This window comes from Tachyglossus aculeatus, chromosome 19 (assembly GCF_015852505.1).
Source record: "Tachyglossus aculeatus isolate mTacAcu1 chromosome 19, mTacAcu1.pri, whole genome shotgun sequence".
Lineage (NCBI taxonomy): Eukaryota > Metazoa > Chordata > Mammalia > Monotremata > Tachyglossidae > Tachyglossus > Tachyglossus aculeatus.
The window spans coordinates 12,764,626-12,787,896 of record NC_052084.1 but is presented as its reverse complement, the minus strand read 5'-3'; the positions used below and the strand labels follow the sequence as shown (position 1 = coordinate 12,787,896).

Here is a 23,271-nt window from a genome sequence, read left to right as displayed (position 1 = left end):
TGTGATCATTTCCCTGGATTACACAAGCTGATCCAGTGACCCTTTAAAGCCCAGATTTCCTGAAAACCCCGGTCCAGAGGCTTTCTCCCAGGGCCCTAGGAAATCATATAGCCCCTTTTAGGATCTTGAGGGCAAGACCTATGAAATTCCATTGGCTTCTAGAATGCTCTGTCTTTCCGAGATGCTTCAGTCTTTTGGTTCAACTTTGTAGCCCCCTGTGGGAGGGTTGATTTGATTATTTCTTCATATCCCAGGCAAGGTTTCAAGATATCTGGTGCCCCTCCTGGTTTTCCTCTGCTTAACGGGATGCTGGGAGAGCAGGGAAAAACAAAATCTACAAAGTCCCAAATTCTCCTTTAACTGTTAGTTTTAATCCTTTCCTCTGTCTGAGCTCTTGGTGGAGTGTGCCTCCTCTCTTGACCTCTGGTAATCAATCAATAGTATTTACTGAGCGCTCATTATGTGCAGAGCACTGTACTGAGCACTTGGGAGGGTGCAGTCCAACAGAATTAGCAGACACGTTCCCTGTCCGTGACGAGCTTACAGACTAGGTGGGGAGAACAAGTTTTCACTGAGCAAGCAAAAGATCTTTCAGGAGAGCCTGAGGAGAAGCACGGGTCTGGACAGCTGGAAATCAGCCTCTGAAGGGTGGTGGCAACAGAAATGGGGTTAGGATTTGGGTTTCTGCTGGGGGCTGCATTAACTGTCTTGGGCCCACTGCTCAATTTTGGAGGGGGATGTAGTCTGCCGCAGCCTCAAAGCCCTCTCCCCACTGTCTCTGTCTCAGTCCCACCCACTTTCTCCCACCTCTGCCTCAAGCCCCAGAAGTGTCATTGCCTGAAACCTCACCTTGTTTGAGGTGTTGAGACCTTAATTTGTTACCCCCACCACCACTGCATAGTCAATCATCAGTCAATCATGGTATTTACTGAGCACTTACTGAGTGCAGAGTACTGTAAAGAGCACTTGGGAGAACACAATACAAAAGAGTAGGTATAGAGGATCCATGCCTACAAGGAGCCAACAGAGTACTGAAATGAAATGAGGCAAATGTGTGACAAGTTGACCCTTGCCATAGACCCCTCACCTTGAGGGATCAGGACGTAGTTATGGGGTACTTGGAGCAACCTCTGGGCAGTTGGGCAGTACAGCCAAAGTCAAAACTCTGAGGGAACGGCTTCGTAACTGCAACACGCCGGTGTTGCCTTGGATCACTTTCCTTGTAGTAGTAGAGCCATTGTCGTGCTGTTCAATTTCTGTGTTTCCATGGGCAAAGTGCACCCTTGGGTCACTTTCCTCGTAGTAGTAGAGCCATTGTTGTGCTGTTCAATTTCTGTGTTTCCGTGAGCAAAGTGCGCGAAGGATATCGTCACTCCCACCCAGGGCTGCAGCCTCACCAGCGACGCTTTCCTTGACCAGCACCACACAGATACAATCACACGGGAACCCAGTTCTTTGAAATTAGGAAAACCAGACCTCTAAGTGGGTAAGTGCAGTGGGACTTCTCCCTGGTGCCCTGGACCAGCCAACCCTATACACAGACGTTAGCGTATGATGGGTATAGCTGCTGCTTGGTTTTTTATTAGAAAATTTAGTTTGATTCCCAGCCTTCTGTTCTTCTGGAATGTTATTCAAGAGTATGACAGACATATTAACACTGAACCAACCTTACTTATAATGATAAACTTGTAGTTCTTTTTTGTTTGATTATTTGGGAAGCCATTTCTCACTTGTAATTATTAAGAAGTGAGTTGGTCTTGAAGCATGATCTAAAGAAGCATTTTAAAATGGAAAAAAAAAGCCATATTAAAGCTAGCCTGGCTAGGGTAATTCCCAAGCATCCCAGGTCACATAAACTTGTTCACCATCTCTAACAGTAAGATGGGACTCACGATTTAAGAGTTAGGAAGAGCAGGTATCATCCCTATTTTACAGATAAGTAAATTGAGGCACAGAGAACTTAAGAAACCTGCCTAAGGACACTGAGCTGGCCAGCTCTGCCTTCCAGTCTCAGGCTCTTTCCACTCGTCAGGCAAATCCCTGATGTGCAGTTTAATTTTATTTCAGGAGGAAATGGAGAAGAATACTCTCTCCAACTAAAGTTACTGGGTGGTGGTGGAGGGAAAGTTTTCCAAACTAAGACTGCAACCAGGAAAGCACCTTACCCCACGGGAGTATCTGGTGGCATCCATAGAGCCTGTTGGAGTTCAAGAAATCATTGGGTCTCCAAGGGATCCTGGCCATCCTCCTGCCTCCAGGCAGGGCTACAGTCACACCCACCACAGTCACATCCTCCCAGGGGCTTAGCCAGCTGCCCCTCTCTTCAAATTCTCCGCAGACTCCGCAGATGTGTGTGTTTGCACATGTACACAGACATACACATACACAAACACGTGTAAGTTCGTGTCTGAAGCAGCCACTTTGGCTCTCATTTCATTGTTGGCCCTGTTCACATTTTTGGATAGTGAGTTTTAGTTCTTGCTAGACTCACAAAGCCATATTAGGTCATGTTTGCTGGTCCAGAGCTTTCATTAGCATTTTGCCAGCAAATGTCTTTTCTTTAGCGGGTTTCATTGGATTTAACATTTGCTGGTGTGACATGGTAGTCGCAGCTGTCCTGATCCTCTTATGCTCTCCCTCCCCCTCCCGCCAAGGACAAGGCCTGTTGCTTTGGTAGAGGCATTACAGAGAAAAAAAAAACCTTCTGCTGTCCTTTGTCCTGCAGATTAATGGAAACCGCAAAGGAGATGACCCGGGAGTCCTTACCTATCAAATGCCTTGAAGCTGTCATCCTGGGAATGTATCCTTCACTCATACTTTCCTCCAGAGGAAAGTATACAAGGTCAACTCTAAGGATTATGGTAAAAACATCAAGTACAGGTCAGCAGGTCTATATTTACTGGGTAAAACATAGCAATGTCTTTTATTTCTGGAGGTAAGTTTAGCTAAGGCTTAGAATTTTCCTTTCCTTGATATGAAAGGCCCAATCTAACGTAGCCGGGACTATATTGATGCCTTTCTTCTAAGTTTTGACAGAGCATTAGGCCAGGAGAAAGAAGCCCCCTTACTGCCTCTTCCAGGCCCCTCTTCCCAACCCCTCTTCCAACATAGGTTTTCTGGCTAAAATGAATTTATTTGTGGTTTATGCAGGTGCAAATTTTGTAAAGAATTCAACTTCCCAGAATACAGCTATTTTAAGTGAAAGAGTATTTTGGACCAGAATTTTCTGGATAATCGTAGATAAAATTAATTTTCCAGATCCTTTTACTAGTACTGCTCCAACATGAAAGATTTGGTGCTGTTCTCACTGAGTGTTTCCTCAGTCCCTGTTTCCTTGCCCCACCATTTATTTACCACGATTTCTCACACCTGATGTAGCCAGTGTACCTAATTTTCAGAAAATAGTTTAGATCTGTTATGCCACAGCCTATCCGTCTCTCAGCCTCAGGCAGGGAATTGGCTTGAGAGCAGGGATGGAAGGTTCTGAATATAAACAATAAACCAAGGAAAATCCTTAATATTAGACATATTAACCACCCAGGAAGGGTTTTCTAATAATAATGATAAGATTAATGGTATCATATTGGTAGTACGCTCTTACTATGTGCCAAAGCCCATAGAGTTTAAGTTCCCTGGGGGCTAGGGACTGTGTAGAATTTCCTCTGTATTTTTTCTCAGTGCTCAGCATAGTACATTGCACACAATAAGCACTTACATTCTATTACTACTACTGCTTACAAAACTCTGTGCTAAAACACTGGGAGAGATAAAAGACAATTAGATCGGACACAGTCCCTGTCCTGCACTGGGCTCACAGTCTGTGGGTGAGGTACCAAGTTCAACTTAGAAGAGTTCAGGGTTTTGAGACTGTCCAGAAGTTTAATTGAAGCTGCTGGGCATTTCCTAGGGAGGCATTTTTGCATACGATTTGGGAAGCATCTCTATATTTAGTTTATTTGCAGATTAGGTCCAAAAACCCCAATTCTACATAAAGTAAATGCAAGACCTACTGTGATTACATTCAAGTTGTGTCTCCCAGGCCCTGCTGGGTTATGGGAGTCAGTTGTGGCCTAAGGGGCCTCTCTTTTTTGTTCTGAGCTGTAGAATAAACTGGTGTGAAATGCATAAATTCTCTCCTCTCTCTGGCAGGCTTGTCCAGTGCCTGGTCTTATCAGAATGGTCTGGTACCTTGAAATGTCATGGCCCCACTCAGCCAAGTTTTCCTTGCTATCCTATACCCTACCAGCATTTTCCAGAACTGTTCAGAACAGGGCCATGGGCTTAGCTTCTGGGCTCCTTTTTGCCTGTTCCTAGAGTGCCAGGAGTTCCTGGAGTGTCAGAGGCAGGAGGTCACATGGTTAGCAGTGTGGGCAAGAGACCACCACTCTGCTTTTGCTTCCCTATCTCTTCTCCATTCTTCTTTTCCCCTTGGAATGAAGTCACCCAAGGCTGAGCTGGCTGATTCCTCAGGGAAGGGGCCCCAGACTGGCTCCCTACGGTGGCCTGGTGATTGATTTATTTGAGGGAATCAGATAGGGGGTATATACGAACTTTGTTACTGGGGCCAAATCCCAGCAGAATGGCTCTGGGTGCAGCCAGCAGTGGGCCAAAGAGATGTCATTTGAATAAGGTCCCTTGGCTGAGCCTGACAGCACCAACGCTTGCTGCCTGGTGAGAGGTTTTGAGCTGCTGTGACCTTCAAAGGTGTAGGCGTGACCGCTGGATGCTCAGTGAGGTCACATGATAGCGGAACAAACCTGCCCACCACTCTGGATCTTAATTTTCCTTTCACTTAAATGGGCCACAGCAATGTTTGCTGGACCACCTAGCATTCAGTAAGTAAGGCAGCCCATCATTCGTATCAGTTGAGCGCCTACTGGGTGCAGAACACTTAGGGGAGTTATAAAAGCAGGAGACTGGCTTAACAGACCGAGGGACTGCTCTCTGCCCTGGGGCTCCTCATCAAGCTTACTGCCAGAGAGAAGCCATGGAATAAGAATAATAATAACTATAAGCCAAGCACTGTATTAAGAACTTGGGTAGATACAAGACACTCAGACACTATTCCTGTCCCACATGGAACTTACAGTCTAAGGAAGAGGGAGAATGGGTCTTGAATCCCCATTTTACAGTTAAGGAAACTAAAGCATAGAGAAGTTAGCTGACTTACCCAAGGTCAACAGCAGACAAGTGGCAAAGCCAGGACTTGATTCCAGCTCTCCCCGTATCTCTGAGGGTCCAAGCCTCTGACTTGCCCTCATTCCAGGCCTCTCTCTGCCTAGGCGGCTCTGAAGGAAGGGATGCAGGGAGAAGCGTCACAGGCCGCTATAGCTCCGGCAGCACCATTTCCGATCTGTTTCTGGATAGGCAGTGCCAAGTAGAGCCAAGAGGTGTTGAGCGAGGCCTCCACCCTCTCCCTGCCAGTGCCTCCGTTGCCCACAGAGGGGACACAGAATACAGCTCCCTTGGCACTGCACTGTAGGAATTCTGGGGACGAACTCTTAGCACTCTCCTGGGGGAACAGTCAAGCCTTAAATGGAAGGGTTGGGGAGAACTAAAGGGATTGTAGTGGCCAGTCATGTAAAACTTCCTGAGGGGGTAGGTTTTAGGTAGAAAAATGAAGAGGGGAGGGTGTTTCTGGGTGAAGGGGAAGCAGAGAGTCACTTCAGACAGGAGAAGTGGAGTGTGACATGGTTGACAGGAGGACAGAGGGTGAAAACTATAGGTGGGTTTGCTTTGCTTAGCTCAAACAGCCTAGGGAAACCACTGTCCTGGTAAGTCTCCCTCAGGGCCCTGGTGGAAGCTTTCCACTCCACGGATGCCCTGCCTGGTGGGAGCTGGAGCTCTGTGCCTCCTTAAAATTAAAATGGAGCTGTCCCTGGGCCCTTCCCAGCTGGGGAGCACATCTCTCCCCCCACCTCCCACATTCCTGAGGAAGCCAGGAGCCAGGAGTTGTTTTGCAGGGGAAGGGAGCAGGTGGTTCTCTGAAGGAAAACACTTTTATGCCCGGAACCGCAGCTGTTCAGTTGCATCTGGGCGAGAGCGAGTGCTCCGTGTGCATGTTCTAAACTTGGAATACACAGGGCTTTGGTCACCAGCGCTGTGGTGTCCATGGCCTGACTGTACCTGGGTCATCTTCAAGCCTGTCAAGCTGCCATTACCAATCTTTCCCTCCCCTCTGACTCTGTCACCGTCACCAGACCCATTGTAGCACTTGGTTCTGTTCCATGTTCCTCTCTTCCTTTTCCCTCTCCCCTATCAGAAAGCTCACTATGTGGGCATTGAGTCCCCTAGACTGTAAGCTTGTTGCGGACAAAGAATGTGCCTACCAGCTCTGTTATGCTGTTATATTGTACTCTCCCAAGTGCTGAGTACAGTGCTCTGCACACAGGAAGCAATGTGATTGAATGATTGAATTGTACCGCTAATGAGTATTTAGCTTGCCTGCCTGCCCTTGGGGAAGTGCTCATGAGCAATGTCATAGTCAAAATATGGGGGCCAGGAAGGAGGAGGAGATGATGATGATGATGGTGGTATTTGTTAAGCGCTTACTACATGCAAAGCACTGTTCTAAGCGCTGGGGGGGTTACAAGGTGATCAGTTTGTCCCACGTGGGGCTCACAGTCTTAATCCGCATTCTACAGATGAGGTCACTGGGGCCCAGAGAAGTTAAGTGACTTGCCCAAAGTCACGCAGCTGACAAGTGGCGGAGCCGGGATTTGAACCGATAACCTCTGACTCCAAAGCCCGGGCTCCTTCCACTGAGCCACGCCGCTTCAATATGTACAAACATATATATATATATGTAGGGCTACATATATGTGTGTGTGTATATATATGTATATACACACACACATACATATATATATATATATGGTAAAGGCATGTAGCCCTGAATCAGAGAGGTCTGCTTGAAGCTGCTGGGCTGAAGCCAGAAGGCCCAGGATTTCTGTTCCCAGAGAGCAAGGTGAGCTCCAGGAGCAATGATCTGTTGAGCTCCCGGGAAAGTAGTCACTTAGGGAATTTGGCCACCTGAGCAGAAGGGCCGAGCATCTGTGGGGACAGGAGTGCAGAGTTGGTTGAAGGCTTTGGATTGGGGGTGGGCCCTCGGCTAACTAGGCTGCCGGAAGGATTTGCTTTGCCTGTGTTATTTTGCCTGTCACGCTGCATGGAAATCGTTGTCTTAGGGTAACTTAGCAGCAGACAACAGTCTTGCTGGTAAGTTTGACACACTGAGCCTCTCACCTCTGTTTTGTTGCTTACCCAACCCCCTGCTTCTTGGAATCTTAGAACTTTCAGGTTGCCAGGACTTTGAGAAGACCAATCAGTCAATCAGTCATATTTATGAGCACTTACTGTATGCAGAGTACTGTACTGAGCGCTTGGGAGAGTACAATAGAAACATCACCTGGGAGGTGACAATAATTGTGCTGTTTACCCATGTTTATTTGGGTAAACATCACCTAGCTGCCTCTGCCCACCTAGGAGTCTCTGGTGCTCAGATTTTCCAGGCGATCCTGTTTCCTTAACTCAGTCCTTGGAAGATACCTAACCAATGGGCAGCCTTCGGTTGAGCGATTCCCCATCAGCTTTAAAACCCACTTCTCAGGGAACTACTTTCACCACGTGGTGCTCGGGATCTACTGTAACGGTCGCTACGGCTCTCTGGGCATGAGCAGAAGGTCCGACCTGATGGACAAGCCCCTGACCTTTCGGACTTTGAGCGACCTCGTGTTCGACTTCGAAGACTCCTACAAGAAATACCTGCACACGGTCAAAAAGGTCAAAATCGGGCTGTATGTCCCCCATGAGCCGCACAGCTTTCAGCCCATTGAGTGGAAGCAGCTGGTCCTCAACGTGGCCAAGATGATGAGGGCCGACATCCGGAAGGAGCTAGAGAAATACGCTCGGGATCTGAGGATGAAGGTAGGTGTGTGGAGTGGGGTGGCTGGATTAGCTGAGAAGTGTGACTTCCTGATTTGATGTTCCTTGAGCCCCACAACGTAGTAGGCACTGTACAGGCTCTTCTCGGGATTCAGGCACCCGCCTGCCAGGACTTCAAGCGCTTAGTACAGTGCTCTGCACATAGTAAGTGCTCAATAAATACGATTGATGATGACTTTCCATTCTAAGGTGGCACAGGGCACTGTGTCCAACCTGATTTGCTTGTATCCACCCCAGCGCTTAGTACAGTGCCTGGCACATAGTGAGCACTTAACCAATACCGCAATTTTTATGGGGCAACTTACTCATCAAGGCCATGCTGCTGTTGTGGCACCTGCCACAAATGGTCTCCTGTTGGGGGCACTGCCCTGACACCCCCTAATCCTTCTGCTAGGGGGGATAGACATGTAAGAAGGGGGAGGTTTGGTGCCTCCTTTAGAAAGTCCCTGCCCCTGCCCCTCGGAGGGGAAGAGGGTCCAGGAGATGGGGAAGGGTTGTTAGGTGGAATGGAGCTGGAAGGTCAGTCCCATCTGCAACCTCCACCCTGATACTGCTGCTCCTCCTGCCCAGCTGCCAAGCATCAACAGCTCAGGGCAGCCCAGGACCGGCCAGCTGAGCCAGAGGTGCCATGGTCTAGTGAGGACCCTGCTGCACTTTTGCCCTTTTCTGGCTCCAGAGGACAAGCCAGTCCAGCATAGGCTGCTCGTCCTGTCTAAAAGGCAGCAGGGCTAGTTCTGCTCCTGTAATGTCAAGCCCATAGGGGCACTGGACCCCTTCATCCCATGGAGTTGGTGCCTATGTGTTTGGATCCCACCTGGATATGGAATGGTTTGTATTTTAATTTTTCAAGTTAGCCTTCGGTATTATTTCCCTTGTTTCCTGATTTGGAAACTTGTTACAGGTGTCCGAGGGAAGGGCAGTAGTTCGAGGCTCAGGGGAGAAGGGAGAACTCATGATGCTCGTTTGGCCTGGGGAAGCCTTCCTAGAAGGGCAAGCCATTGGAGGGGGTGGCTTGGGATGAGAGGAGGTCGTCGGATGAAGGGAGGGAGGAGGGAGGGCGGAGATCCCCTAGTCTTCAGATAGCCTGGGGGTCCTGGGCTGGAAAGGACCATGGCTTCTTTGAATACCCAGTCCAAATGGGGTGCCCACAACTGAACAGCCTTCCTAGCTGTCTTCGAGCCTAGGATCTCCTGGGGGCAGTTTGAATCGTGGTTCTGCCCAGAAACTTCCTGGAGGAAAAGGGTGAGCCTGTCGCTGTCTTCAGGCTGCAGCCTACTCCCACCCCACAGAGGTCAGCTCAGGTCTCGGCTTCCAGCAGACGCTGGACTCAAGGCAGAAGAGCTGGTTTTGGGTCTGATGCGCTGACGTGGCAGAGCCTTCAGTGCGCAGTTGATGCTTCTGCGGCTGCCGCCGCCACTGCTACGGCTCCCACCTCCATCCTTCTAACCTTTGCCTCTGCATCCTGCCTGGTTGGGAAGATCAGGTCGCCTTGTGATCACTGGGCCCCAGGCACGAGGCTCTCCTGAGGGCTGCCTGGAGCCAGTGGAGAGGGCTTGGTTTCCTCAGGGCGCTCCCCAGGCTTTCTCATTCACTTATTTGCTTTCACGTTTGTCTCCCCTACTAGAATGGGAGCACCTTATGGGCAGGGAACATGCTACCTCTTTGTTTTGCATGTTCCAAGCCCCTAGTACAGTGGATTGCACCCAGTGCATGCTTAATAAATAATATTACTACTATTGTAGGTGGAGATTAGAGAGAGAGAAGGGAGGCCTCTGAGAGGGTTAACCTGGGAAACATAAGTGATAATAATTATGCTGCTTGTTTAACGCTTACTAGATACAAGATACTAGCCAAGCACTGGACTAGATACAAGATAATCAGATCAGACTAAGAGGGAGGGAGACGGATATTGTATCTCCATTTCATGGATGAAAAATCTTAGGCCTAGGGAATTTTTAAGTGATTTACCACTGCTGGCAAAAGCCAGGATTAGAATTTAGGTCTTCTGACTTCCAGTCCCCTGCTCTTTCCACTAGGCCATGCTGCTCCATGGGGAAAGGCCTGATAGCAATCTGGCTGGTGTAGGGGGGACGAGAGACATTTTTAATGAGGCCTTCTAAACCCCACCACGGAATTCCCTCCAAGATCTCCCTCCAGAGAAAGGGAGCAGCTCAGATCGGCCCCAGATGACAGGAGTCCTGTTCCTCCAGGCTTCATGTTGCCTCTGTCAGAGACAGAATATTGGCTGGAATAATTGGGTGGAGTTTTGAGACCTGGGTGATCACTTTCAATCAATCAGTGGATCATAGTCAGTGATCACCTACTATGTGCAGAGCACTGTACTTGGGAAAATACAACAGAGTGAGTAGACATGATCCCTGTCCTCAAGGAGTTTAGCGTCTTGCTTAGGTGACACATTAAAATCAGTTTTCATTTGGCCTCTCCCTCTCTGAAAATTAGAGGAGAATTGTGTGGACTCAGAGGCAGGGCCCGCTCTGGTGGAGGCATAAAATTTCCAGGAGATTTTGATTCCTGTAATCTTGATATTCTCTTCTCAGCTTCTGAAACCTTGTAGTGCTCACTCGCCCATCAGAGAGAGAAGTCGTGGCAAGTCGCTTTCCCCCCGGAGGAGGCCAGTGAGTCCCCCAAGGCGGACCGGCCGGCGAGACAAATCGTAAGTTACAGTCAACCTGCTGTCCTCTCTTGATCCTTCACCCTCTCTTCCCCACACTACCTTCAGTGGAATGATGCTTCCGTCCAACCCAAATGGGGCAGGACAAAGGGTAGCCACTGTGAAGGGAGTTGGCCATGTTGGAAATGGTGATGGTGGAGGGGGCTGTGGGGAAGATGGCCATTGTGGAGGTGGCCACGGATGTGGCCATGGCACCTCAGCGCCATGTGGTGCAGCAGTAGTAGTAAGTCTCTATGAGACTTCATCTTCCTGGAACTCCAGTATCTCTTCTTTCTTCTCTCTTTTTCTGCCTTCCTCTTTGTGTGTCTGTCACATTTATTTTGTGGTTGTGGTAGTGGAGTTTTTAAACCACCATGCTCGGTCTTCTCAGCGAGAGAAGGAGCTAAAATGTCACTCCTCAGTGTCCAAGGTTTCTGAGGACACTCCTCAGTGTCCAGGGGAGATCATGAAGATGTTGAAGCCCTAATTTGCACCTAATAAGAAGGGGTTATGGGATCTAGTCAGGATTATGTGGCAGGATTATAGGATTTTACTAGGGATAGAGGAGACGCCTGTAGGGTCTGACCCCCACAATCAGTTGTGTGGTTTATAGGAAGTCATGGGTTCTAATTCTGGCTCTGCCACTTGTCTGCTGTGTGACCTTGGGCAAGTCACTTCACTTCTCTGTGCCTCAATTCCCTCATCTGTAAAATGGGGATTAAGACTGTGAGCTGCACATGGCCAGGGAATGTGCCTGTTTATTGTTGTATTGTACTCTCCCAAGTGCTTAGTAATCAATCAATCAATCAATCAATTGTATTTATTGAGCACTTACTGTGTGCAGAGCACTGTACTAAGCGCTTGGGAAGTACAAGTTGGCAACATATAGAGACGGTCCCTACCCAACAGTGGGCTCACAGTCTAGAAGGGGGAGACAGAGAACAAAACCAAACATATTAACAAAATAAAATCAATAGAATAGATATGTACAAGTAAAATAAATAGAGTAATAAATATGTACAAACATATACAGGTGCTGTGGGAAAGGGAAGGAGGTAAGGCCGGGGGGGGATGGAGAGGGGGAGGAGTTTCTGCCTCGGTGTAGGTGAAGGTATTGGCTCTGACTGTGAATATCTGAGGGAAGTTAAGGGAGAGCTCTCTTAGGTATTTTCATGTCATGTGTCCACCACCGATTCTGCAAAGTTTTCCCTCCCCTCGCCAGATGTGGGTTTTTTTTAAAGAAATAACATTTTTTAAGTCCTTACTATGTACCAGGCACTGTACTTAGCACTGGGGTAGATATAAGATAATGAGGTTGGTCACAGTCCATGTTCCACTTGGGCCTCCCAGCCTTCATCTCCATTTTACAGATGAGGTAACTGAGGCACAGAGAAGTTAAGTGACTTGCCCAAGGTCACACAGCAAACAAGCGGTGGAGTGGGGATTAGAACCCAGGTCCCTCTGACTCCCATGCCTGTACTCTATCCACTGGGCCATGCAGCTTCTCAGAGTTGACTCTGAGACAAGCAGGAGAAGTCACCCCATTCTTCTGATGAAATCGGGGTTGAGTTTGGGGTACAAGTTAGAGGCAAAGGCAGAATACAATTCCAAGTTCCATTAGGGGACCTGTGTGGAGGCTGAGGGGGTCCCAGGGGAGAGGATAGCTTTCCCCAGGTTGGCACAGGGAGGTGGGGAGAGGAGCAGCTTTTCCCGAGGTATCCTCATCATCAATCGTATTTATTGAGCGCTTACTATGTGCAGAGCACTTGGGAAGTACAAATTGGCAACATAAGGTATCTGGCGGGCAGGGGGGTGGGGGCTTGCTCCTTTTGCCACTGCTCCCGCCTTCCTAGGAGCCCCATTCTTCCCTGCCTCCCCTCCTGACGCCCCTCTTGACTCACTTGTCTTGCGTTGGTCCTCAGGCTCCATGTAAAAATGCTCAGGATTAGTTCAAACCGTGGCTTGGTTTGGTTTTAAGATGGTTTGGCCTTTAAGCTGGGCTCAGTTGTAGGTGGTCAGAGGGTGGGCAGGCAGCCAGCCAAGGGGGCAGCCATAGTAGAGGCCCAGTAGCCGTCTAAGGGACACTTACTGTTGAGGTCACCTTTTTGAGGCCCAGGCCCTTACTGCTCCTCCCCAGGGGGGCTTTGAAGCCCCAGGCTTGCTGGGCCTCGGAGGGCTGGGTGAGCCTCCGACCGTGCCAGGACCAACAGAGAAAATGCAGCCCCTCCTCTGCTCTCTTCCTGGGTTTCCTTGATAGAGCAGGGTTTTCTCCAGGGACTAAAGGTCCTGCAGCTTTAGGGAACAGCTTTCTGCAGTTCAGAAAGCAACAGATATGGTTTTGAGTGTACTTTATGCCCGGGGTGGGGGGTGGGGGGGCGGAGAGAGAGAGAGAGAGAGAGAGAAAATATATGTGTGTGTCTATGTGGGGCTGCAGGGGAGCCATGGTGGGATGTTTATAGTGTTATTCAGCATCCCGAAGGGACATCTGCTCATTTCTAAATTGGTTTGGGACCACATCACACCTCGGGAATGAGCAGCAGCTGGAGGATTTTCCCTCCATGACCACGTCACTGAGTGGCTGAGGCTTACCCAGTGGCATTCCAGCCCCCTGGCCGGACTGGACGACCAGAGTGGTTCTGTGATTGACCCCTCTCTCCCTCCTCCCTCTCCCTCCACCCAGGCTATTTTCAGCCGTAGGCTCTTGTCTCTCCTTCCGCAGTTGTCCAAGTGGAACAAATGTCCCTTCTGGAAGGGGGTGGTCTCCAGGAGGTTCACTTACAGGGTTGGTGGGGTGTGTGTGACGGCAGGGGGGGCGGGTAGGGTATCAGCTGAACCGGGGCAGATCATCAACTGCTGGGCTTCAGCTGTGGAAAAATGGAGCTGAGGCCCCCGGTCTAAATATGCTCCTTCTCCACCCCCTCGAGTTCCCTATTTCCATTTTTGCCCCTCCTGCTCACTGCCCCCAGTGAGGTTTTCTAGCAGAGAACCAAGGTAACAGTTGTCTGCCATCCTCTCAGCCTTAGGTCCACTTTGGTGACAAGCAGCTTGCGGGCCACCTCTGCTGGGGAAGGATAATTTTGCCCTTCTGTCTTCAGTGTGTCACTTTTAGACTGGGTCCCATCTGTGCATCCAAAGAAGGGACCCAGAGTGGAGCTCACCTTAGAGAAGCAGTGAGCCTAGTGGAAAGACCACAGACCTGGGAATCAGGCGACTTGGGTTCTAATCCCTGCTCTACAACTTGCCTGCTACGTGACGTTGGGCAAAACACTTCTCTAGGCTCAGTTTCTTCATCTGTAAAATGGGGACTCAATACCTGTTCTTTCCCATATGGGACAGGGACTCTGTCTGATTTGATTGTATTGTATTTGCCCCAGTGCTTAGTATAATTGCTTGGCCCATAGGGAATACTTCAGAAATACCACAGTGATTATTCCTGCAGAGGTGGAAGTCTCTGGCACTGTCAGGAGCGGTGGGGTGGTCAGGGCTACCTGCCCACAGACCACACTGTGATAAACACTGGAGCAGAGGGAAGCGCACAGAGCTGAGGGTCAGGACATGACCTCCCCTCTGGCCTGCTGGGTGCTTTTGGATAAATCTCTGAACCTGCGGGCTACTGTTTCTGCCCTGGGGATATGGGAACAGGGCCTCTGGGACCTGCAGGAACACATGGTTTCCGTGGACTTGGGATTCTCTGCACTAAACCAAGGTGGAACCCTTGCTGTCCCACCAGCAGGGAAGCCCAGCCTCACCCTTTCCTGAGCAGATCTGGAATGGGCATACAAACCAGTCCTCAGTGCCCAGTCTGTGGCCTCACCTGGCCAGGTGCCGGCCTCGCCAGGACTCTGACGTATACAAACATATATGTATATATGTTTGTACATATTTATTACCCTATTTATTTTACTTGTACATATCTATTCTATTTATTTTATTTTGTTAGTATGTTTGGTTTTGTTCTCTGTCTTCCCCTTTTAGACTGTGAGCCCACTGTTGGGTAGGGACTGTCTCTATATGTTGCCAATTTGTACTTCCCAAGTGCTTAGTACAGTGCTCTGCACATAGTAAGCGCTCAATAAATACGATTGATGATGATTGATGAAGGGAGGGTGTTTGAAAACTGTAAAGCCTCCTGAGGGCTGCCCTATTTTACCGGAGGAGGATTGGCTCACGGTGTGGGTCCTGGCTTCTCGCGGACGGAGGCGGCTTCAGCCGTTGAAATGATTGTCACCACTGCCTGGGACTTCCCCAGTCCTGGGTCTCAGCTTGGATCCTAAACATGGAAGGGCAGGGTTTGGGGCGGGCTGGGTGTCAGCTGATGGCAGGGGCTGTGCAGTGGGGGGAAGCAGGCCACTGCCCGCAGCTGTGGGAGGGAGAGGTGTGTGTTGGTCTTGGAGATGTGGCTCCTTGAATGAGAGCTTTCACCCCAGGGGCTGGCTTTCCCTTCCCTCTGTCCGCCCCTTTACCTCATCCTGTCCCCAGCCCATCAGAGCTGAGTCTGGATTTCACTCTGACCTAGTTCCTGCGCTAGTGAATGAGTGAGGAGGGGCTTTGGATCCAGCAAGCTCTTCTAAATATGGAGGAGGTAGACCGTGTCACGGCCTTAATCTGGCTGCCTCTCCCTTACAGTTAAGGCCAAGAGGTTAGCGATGAGAATAGCAAGTTACAGTACTCTGGAGGCTTCCCTTCCCTAAGCTCTGCGTTACAAATGGAGGGGCCAGGTGGCCTGCCCTCCCAAGAGGTCCGTTCCCCTGGAGAGACCCGAGTGACGTGCTGACTAGGGAAGTGGTTATTCAGCGCAGACTCCCCTTTCCATTCAAAGGCCCAGGCAGCTTCTGGACGGTGACCAGCGAGCATCGCGGTTTGGCCAGTCACTCCTGGTATTTGGCTGGCTGTCCCAGGCTCCTGGGGGAAGCCATATTATATCCTGGCTTTGTGGGTTGGATTTCCTGTGATCCTTGACCTAGCTGCCTGCTCTTCCTATGGAACTGTGGCCATAGGGGCCACACTCCAGCGGTGTGAGAGTCAGGAAAACTGTATTCTAGTATTAGCTCTGCCACTGACCTGCTGTGTGACTCGGGGTAAGTCACTTACCTTCCCTGGGCCTACGTTTTGACAGTAATGGTGATTCTCCCCCTCGTCCCCCTCTCCATCCTTCCGTCTTACCTCCTTCCCTTCCCCACAGCACCTGTATATATGTATATATGGTTGTACATATTTATTACTCTATTTATTTATTTATTTATTTATTTTACTTGTACATTTCTATCCTATTTATTTTATTTTGTTGGTATGTTTGGTTCTGTTCTCTGTCTCCCCCTTTTAGACTGTGAGCCCACTGTTGGGTAGGGACTGTCTCTATGTGTTGCCAATTTGTACTTCCCAAGCGCTTAGTACAGTGCTCTGCACATAGTAAGCGCTCAATAAATACGATTGATTGATTGATTGATTCAAAGCCCCCACCTGCCTCTGCTAAAGCCCCGGACACAGGGCCTCACCTGAAGCCTGCCCAGAGGGAAATGGAAGCCCAAAAAAGAGTTGAAGACCTATCTTCTATATGGTGGTGGGGGGAGGAGGGGAAACACTCATTGCCTGCGAGGGAGTCAGAGGAACAACAGTCGAACAGTCAGTCAATCAAAAGCGTAAGGAAATGAGAACCTGGGTCTTTCCTCTGCCTCTTCTAAGCAGAAGGCAGGGGAATAAACCAAGAGAAAAACACTTCTAATTCACTGTCTCTTGTGAAGTGGGTGTTGGAGAAGAGAAATGGAAGGAAGCCAAGGAGGACCAGGCACTGTCTAGCTTGGCCCTCAGTTGTCTCTGCCCTAGCACAGGCATTCCCTCAGGCATTAGTGTGGCATAAAAATAATCCTTTTTGGAATTGAGGGATTCTGGTTCCAGTGAGAACTAAGGGAATGTGGGCAGGATGGGGGCAACACCCTCCAGATCCTTGGTCTTTGACAGGAGTTCTGGCCTCCATCCACCCAACTGTCCGGGCCAAAGCCAGGCTGATTGACACAGACCTTCCAGAATAAGGCCGGAAACAAATTAGGCAGGTCTAAAAGAAAATACAGTGGGCCTGGTGGACATAAAGTAGAACTGAAAGATACCAGTGCCTGGGACTTTTTTCCATGACCTTATATAAAGAGCATGACTTGATTTTAATCTTCCAAAATGGAGATAGAGGTGGTTCTCACAGTGGGGTTGGGCGATGCATTCAGAGCCCACACATCCCTCTTGTGCTGGAGCCACTCTTTCCCCCCGAAACCCGCTGGTGGTGGTAACAGATTCCTCTTGACTTTGCTGTCAATCTTTCGGGCTTTCTAGCACCTGAGCTAGTACCTGCCACTAGCCAGGCCACGGTGGCCTAAAAATACATTCTGAGCTGGATCTTTCAGCCCAAAACGCCTTCTATGCACAAAACTAACGGGACGTAATTGAAGCCGGCTAGAATCTTCTGGAACTCTTTTATAGTTGTGTGTCTGGAGAACTCAGGTGGCAGAACTCAGGCTCGGACAGGGGCCTGGTGGTCTGGGAAGAGGGCCCTGGCAGGCACTGCTCAGACCGCCGTCTACACCGGACTTTCCGTGGGACTTTTAAGCCTCGTTGCAAATCCGGCATTTTCTGATCCTAAATTCCGTCTGTTCCCTCTGGCTCACAGGCCCGCGTTGTCAGACAAGAAGGGGCCGGATCTCAGCACTCTGAATGAAGTGGGCTACCAAATCCGCATTTAGCTCAGCTGTCCGGACCAGCAAGAGGGCTCCTGCGGTGCGTCTCTCTGCACTTTACCCAGCCAGCGGCATCTCCGGCAGGCACTTCGACTGGTTATTGTGAGCCTGTGGATTTATTTAAAGATCCACCTAGAAATAGAAACTGAGTTGGTGGGTGGGTACGTTCCCTTTTGTTCTCTGAGCAGGGAGACCGTAAAATGTCAAGACAGGGAAATCGATCCCTCTCAAGGCTAGGCCAGGCCCCCCAGGATGAGGGGAAGGGTTGGACCACTGGGGGATTGGGGAGAGGAGGTTTTTCATGATCTACGTTTGTTTACCTCTTTCCTCTTGTTGGCTTGGGCCCTTGTGCAACATGGGCAGACTTTGGAAATGGGTGTAAACATTCTTCTTCCCTTCCCTTTTGTTAGAAGAGTGCTGGAACACAGTAAGTTTGACTCCAGTTCAGTGTTAATGTCCCATTCAGCAATAAAAGTAGCCGAGGCAGGGGTTTTTTTTTACAGTCAATATTACCTCAGAATTCTCTTAAACAGATATGCATACTCGGCTGTATTTTGTGTTTTTTGTAACCGACTTGTACTGCTTTCCCAGAGTTTGGGTAGGGATCTTTTCCCTCTAGCTTCTCTGTCTCTGGACCATTTTAAGATTATTATTATAATTTTTTTGAATATGTGAGTGTTTTCTTAAAAGCACTGATGCCCTCCTGGGACATCATTTTCAGGGTGGGCTTTTTTTCCTTACTTAAAGATGCTGACTGATATGGGGTAAGACATTTTTAACACTTTTAACACTTCTAGCAAGTTTTTCTACTTTACGCCGCAAATTTTTGAACTGCAGGCTTCCTTTGAAAGCACAAGAGTCCAAGAGGGCTGTAAAGTTGCGTCAGCATTGTTGGGATTGCAGCTACAACCACTTGTGATGTCTGGAACCACAAAGAAAAGCCACAGTCAACTGAGTTGGCTTGGAGAACTCTATCTCCATATGTGATCTATTTTGGCACCTGGAACCAGGCATCCCAGAGATGGGGATGTATCTGTCATCTCCAGGTGATAGATACACTGCTGCTGCTGGTGGGGATGATATTTTTTGATGTCTTATATTAAGACCAGACATGAAATACATAATGTGAACTTTCTGCTCTCCTACTTCCAGAAGCCACTCCATGGGTTCTTAGGGACTTGACAGAATGCATTTTGGAATCAGGATCCAGTGACCCTATGGAGTTCAGTAAGAAAAATCATCAGGTCTTTTGTATGCTAACTCCCGCCACCCCCTCCACACACCAGCTTTCCCGGCCTTTTTATCTCTGGATCTCAGAGAACATATCAACTTGAGCTTTTGGGCCTTAACTTGGGGAGTTATAGTGGGTATGGCTAATGAAGTCTTGGGCTGAGGGCATGTAGATAAAGTGCTAATCTTTAATATCTGTGTTGGGGTACTTGTCCGTTTGCTCCCTCAATGGAGGTATTAACTGAGCACAGAAGCTGTGCTATCAAGGAGGTGGTTTACTCAAGACGTTGAACCATTGCAGGCTGAGAGCCTGCTCTCCCATTTCCTCTTTGTTCACACAGATAGAGGGGTCTGCATCTGATAGAACGGACACCTGCCAGAGAGACTCTCCTTGTAGAAAAGCTCTGGTATGGCTTTATCAGCCAGAATTTGAAGGGGGAGATGGAGGAGATAGCTGAGTCTTTAGAATGAATGAAATTTACTGTATGGTTATAAAAGATGGGTGGGGGAAAACATTCTTAGTTCCTGTCAGACAATTTTACAGTAATTTTTAATCTCCATCCGTTCAAAGGCAAGCAAGCAGATAATCTATTGACCGATAGAATCAATAGCCAGGAAGGGAGATGAGAGGAGTGAACAATGGATCTAGTAAATAACATTTTTGAAATTGACAGTGTTGAATTACTGAATGAAATTAAACCTTTCTTCCTCATTCTCCCCCGGCCCCAATTTTGAGAATCCCTTCCAAAAGCAAGTGAAAAACTGACATAGAATGTGTTCAGAAGCAATTTTCCTAGGTCAGGATTTTTTGATTTCCTATTACCTTTTGTTCCTTCCTGCGGAAGAAGACTGACAATGGGCTAAAACCTATTCTGAGGATTTCCTTTTCAACATTGAGAGAAGCCTGGTGAAAAGCCTGTCTCAATAGCATATCACCATAGTCCTGTTCCTAGCCATATGTTAGAGCTTCTTTTATTCACCCATTTATATTTTAAAGTATTATATTGGCCAGGATACTTGAAAAATTATGCTTTGCTCTATTATAACCAATCAACTTCTGCTTACAGTATAAAAATGCTTTATAACCCTGTGAAACACAATCACCTTGGAGAAAACTTTTCAACTTTAAACCAATGTCATGGAAATTCATGCAAAGTTTTAATGGGTCAGAAACTAATTTTCACTATACTCCTGTGCTGTTTTGAGTACAGTTGATTTTGGGAAAATATTTAATTCTTACAGATCATGAATATTTTACTTTTTTAAATCAGTTATTTAATAAGGACTTTGATAGGTATTATCGGTAACTTGAGCCTTTTTTTAATTTTATCCAGATTTTAACCTGAAACCTTTTTAAACTGAGTAGCTCTGTGAAACTTTGTATAATTTTTTTGAAGTACAATCAAGCTTGTGTATTCTTTGGACTTTGTTCTTGAAATGCATTTTTGGAAAATCCTTAAGAAAAACTGTGATTGTTTCAGTGACTATTTTTCTAGGTAAACGCAAACTTTACATTGGTATTTCAGGGAATACCAACAGACGCATGTTTCGGGTTTTGCTTTTTCTCATCACTTGTATGTTTATACCCAGCATGGAACTTTAATAAAAAATGGCTTGGAGGTTTGGGCTTCTTTCCCCTACTCAAAACTGAGCTTAGTGGTTTCCTGCCCCCAGAGTTCTTACCAGACTACACTGATTTAGTTTGGAAATTAATGAATTCTACATATTCCATCCCTTGGGTTTGAATTTATGAACCAATTTTAAATTGCATCAGTCTGACAGTAAATGGTGAAAGAAGCCTGTGGGCAGGTTCTAAAGTTTTCAAATTTCCAGCTTCCTGATTCCGAAAGTCACACATCAAAAACAGGCAAAGTATCACTTCAAGACTTTCCTCCATTTCAGACCTCCACCATTTCTCTTTACAGTGCATAACTTGAAATAATCAGTGAGATTTTGGTTTCATCATAGTGGGAATTTATTGCTGTTACCTGGTGGAGACAAAGTTCTATCACTAGGCCACAGTCACAATCTCCATTAGTCAACGAATAAAGACAGAGTGAATGAAGAATGGATTTCTTTAGATGGGCTGTAAAGTCAATGAGAATGCTACCACACCAACATTTAGTTTCTTCTACAAAGTGAGGAAACTAAAGCGAATAGGAGTCTCTGACTTTAGTTGCCAAAGTGAAATGTTAGTTGAAAATTATGTAAAACTAATTTTTCTCTATATTGCTTAGAGTATCAAAAACCCCCAATATCCTGAAGTTTGGATTTCATGTAGGTTTGCCTGACAGTGGAACAATGACATTGCCTATGTGTTCACTCATGACCACAGGTCACTATTTCCATTTTTTCTCAGTATCAAAAAGGGATGTTTTGGTATAGGTCACTCCGGATTTAACAACTGTATTTGGTCATTTGCACAATCCACATGCCAAGTAGTACTTGGCCACTGACAACATAGAGATGAGGGAAAATTCTAGGCCCTATTAACAAACTATTTTAAGTCAGTGATGGTGAATCAAGGAAAAACAAGTAGCTGTCTTGTAACATTTCACTGAATAAATCCCTGCTGTTGTTGCTTCCCTATTACTTAGATGTTAATTCTGGGGCTGGGACTGATATGCTTTTAAAAAGCCATACAACTAAATGCTTTTATCAAAATACGGTAAATGTGGGGTGTGAAATTTAATTCTGCTGCCTTCATTTTTAGGGTCAAGTGCCTAGAACAGTGCTTTGCACATAATAAGCGCTGAACAAATACCAAAATTATTATTATTATTATTATTATATTAAGAGCCTCATTATTAAGACTTTTAGTGTAAATATATTCATTACAAATGTACTTTGGTCCCCAAACCAGAGGAATGACAAACTGCACTGGATAAAAATGTCTGAAAAGCAGAAAAGGCAATGCTAACGGTCTTGTTTTCTAAGGATGAAAAGGGGATTCACTGCTGGTATCATTTCCCACAAAACAGCAGGGACGCACTAAAAAGGATTGATGATTCTTTTCACCCCACATGCAGTCCTGGGGGTAACTTCCAATTGGCTGGGGTGTCTGCTGCCCAGAGCTGTTGACTATTTGCTCTCATCTGCTGCAGATTAGTAATTCAGGTAACTATCCTGTGGGAAGGGAATAGGGAAATTCCTTGCCCTTTGTAAACTGTGATTAGCTGAACAGCTGGTTCCCCTCCCCAAAGACAACCCTGTCCTCCACCCCCTTTCCCCCGCAACGCCCCTTCTCTGAGAACACATAATTCTGGCATCTTCTCCTAGGTTAATTATCTTTCTTGATCACTCTCTGCCTGGGCAGCCAGAGAAAATTTCTCCTTCAATTGGGTGCTGCTGGGAGACGGCTGCTCATGGGATGGAGACCGCTAAAATGCAGCCTGTCCATCATCATCATCATCATCATCAATTGTATTTATTGAGCGCTTACTGTGTGCAGTGCTTGGTAAGTACAGGTTGGCAACATATAGAGACAGTCCCTACCCAACAGTGGGCTCACAGTCTAAAAAGATCCATCAGATCTCAGGCCCTCAGGGTTCCCTAGGGGCTTGGAGATGGGATTTACAGAGGCCCCAGTTCTCCCAAGAACACAGGAATTGGATTCTTGTGAAACTGCCTTACGGAGAATGCATGCTTCAGTACTCACCCACTTAAATGCCTCACAAATTACTTCTTCTGAACCTGCATCACCCTGACTCTAAAAAGGCTTGTGTTTCCCTAGCCAGAATGCATAGCAAAAACATGCCTTAAAACAAAACTCAGTATGTGGCTCTAAAGACATTACCTGAAATGATCACTAACAGTTAATGTTAAATATACCACTTCACAGATTTGAAGTCCAAGAGTACTTTCTGATTTGAAAATTCATCTCAAAAATATTCCATATTCTTTTAGACCCAGTCAGGGTTAAAGTTGAATTCAGACTCCTTTGTGGTCCAAACGGCACTGAATGCATAACAGTACTAATGACCTAATCTAGACCATAGCCCCTCAAAGTGTCCTGGTAATAGAAAAACCTGAAAATGAGGCAGTGGAACCGAGGACACCTTAGGAAGCAAGACTGAAGTTTTAAGAACAAATAAGCCCCTCCTCACCTGCTAGCTTGCAGATCCTCTTAGCTATTTCCTATTTCTGAGGTTAAGGAACAAAAGGGGTCAATTCTGTGGCAGCCACTCAACCAAGCTGAAATATGGCCACTGTTAATGAAACTGAGTTTCTACTGAGCACATTTAAAGAAAGTCAAACAACCCTCTTTTTAGAGGGTTTGGATTCTTTCCTAAAATTGAATGGAAAAAGGCCAGGGAAACAGCAGCCTAGTGAGAGGTCTTATCCTCTATTTGATGACCATTTTGTTTCAGAACTTAATCTCCAAGATCAGACATTTGTGAAACAGCTTGAAAAAATTAGTCCTGGATGCTGGTCCTGGTGCGTATACATTTCCCAAGCCTCTTTCTCCCTAGCAACATGCAGGCACATTAAAGGTAAGACCTTTATTTTTATTTTGTACATCATTTTAGCTCTTCTAAAAAAAGCTCCTTCACAACAGTGCCCCTTGAATCCTTGGGATTGTAACCACTATTGATGCTGGAGCAGCTAATTAGCTCTCCACAAACCTGATATTGCTCCCCCCAACCTCATTGCGCTGTATCTATCCCAGGGCTTAGAACAGTGCCTGGCACATAGTAAGCATGT

The 23,271-nt window shown here is 47.2% G+C and overlaps 1 protein-coding gene across 1 annotated transcript in view; it reads left to right on the top strand.

Annotated features, from left to right (window-relative positions):
* VASH2 (vasohibin 2) overlaps positions 1-19,928 on the top strand; it is a 30,415-nt gene extending 10,487 nt beyond the window's left edge. The window contains exons 4-8 of the mRNA XM_038760970.1: positions 1,430-1,486; positions 2,726-2,800; positions 7,545-7,926; positions 10,503-10,618; positions 17,271-19,928. Of these exons, the coding sequence (XP_038616898.1) occupies positions 1,430-1,486; positions 2,726-2,800; positions 7,545-7,926; positions 10,503-10,618; positions 17,271-17,343 (703 nt within the window). The 3' untranslated portion in view covers positions 17,344-19,928. The remainder of the gene's footprint in view (positions 1-1,429; positions 1,487-2,725; positions 2,801-7,544; positions 7,927-10,502; positions 10,619-17,270) is intronic.
* Positions 19,929-23,271: the final 3,343 nt, after the last annotated feature.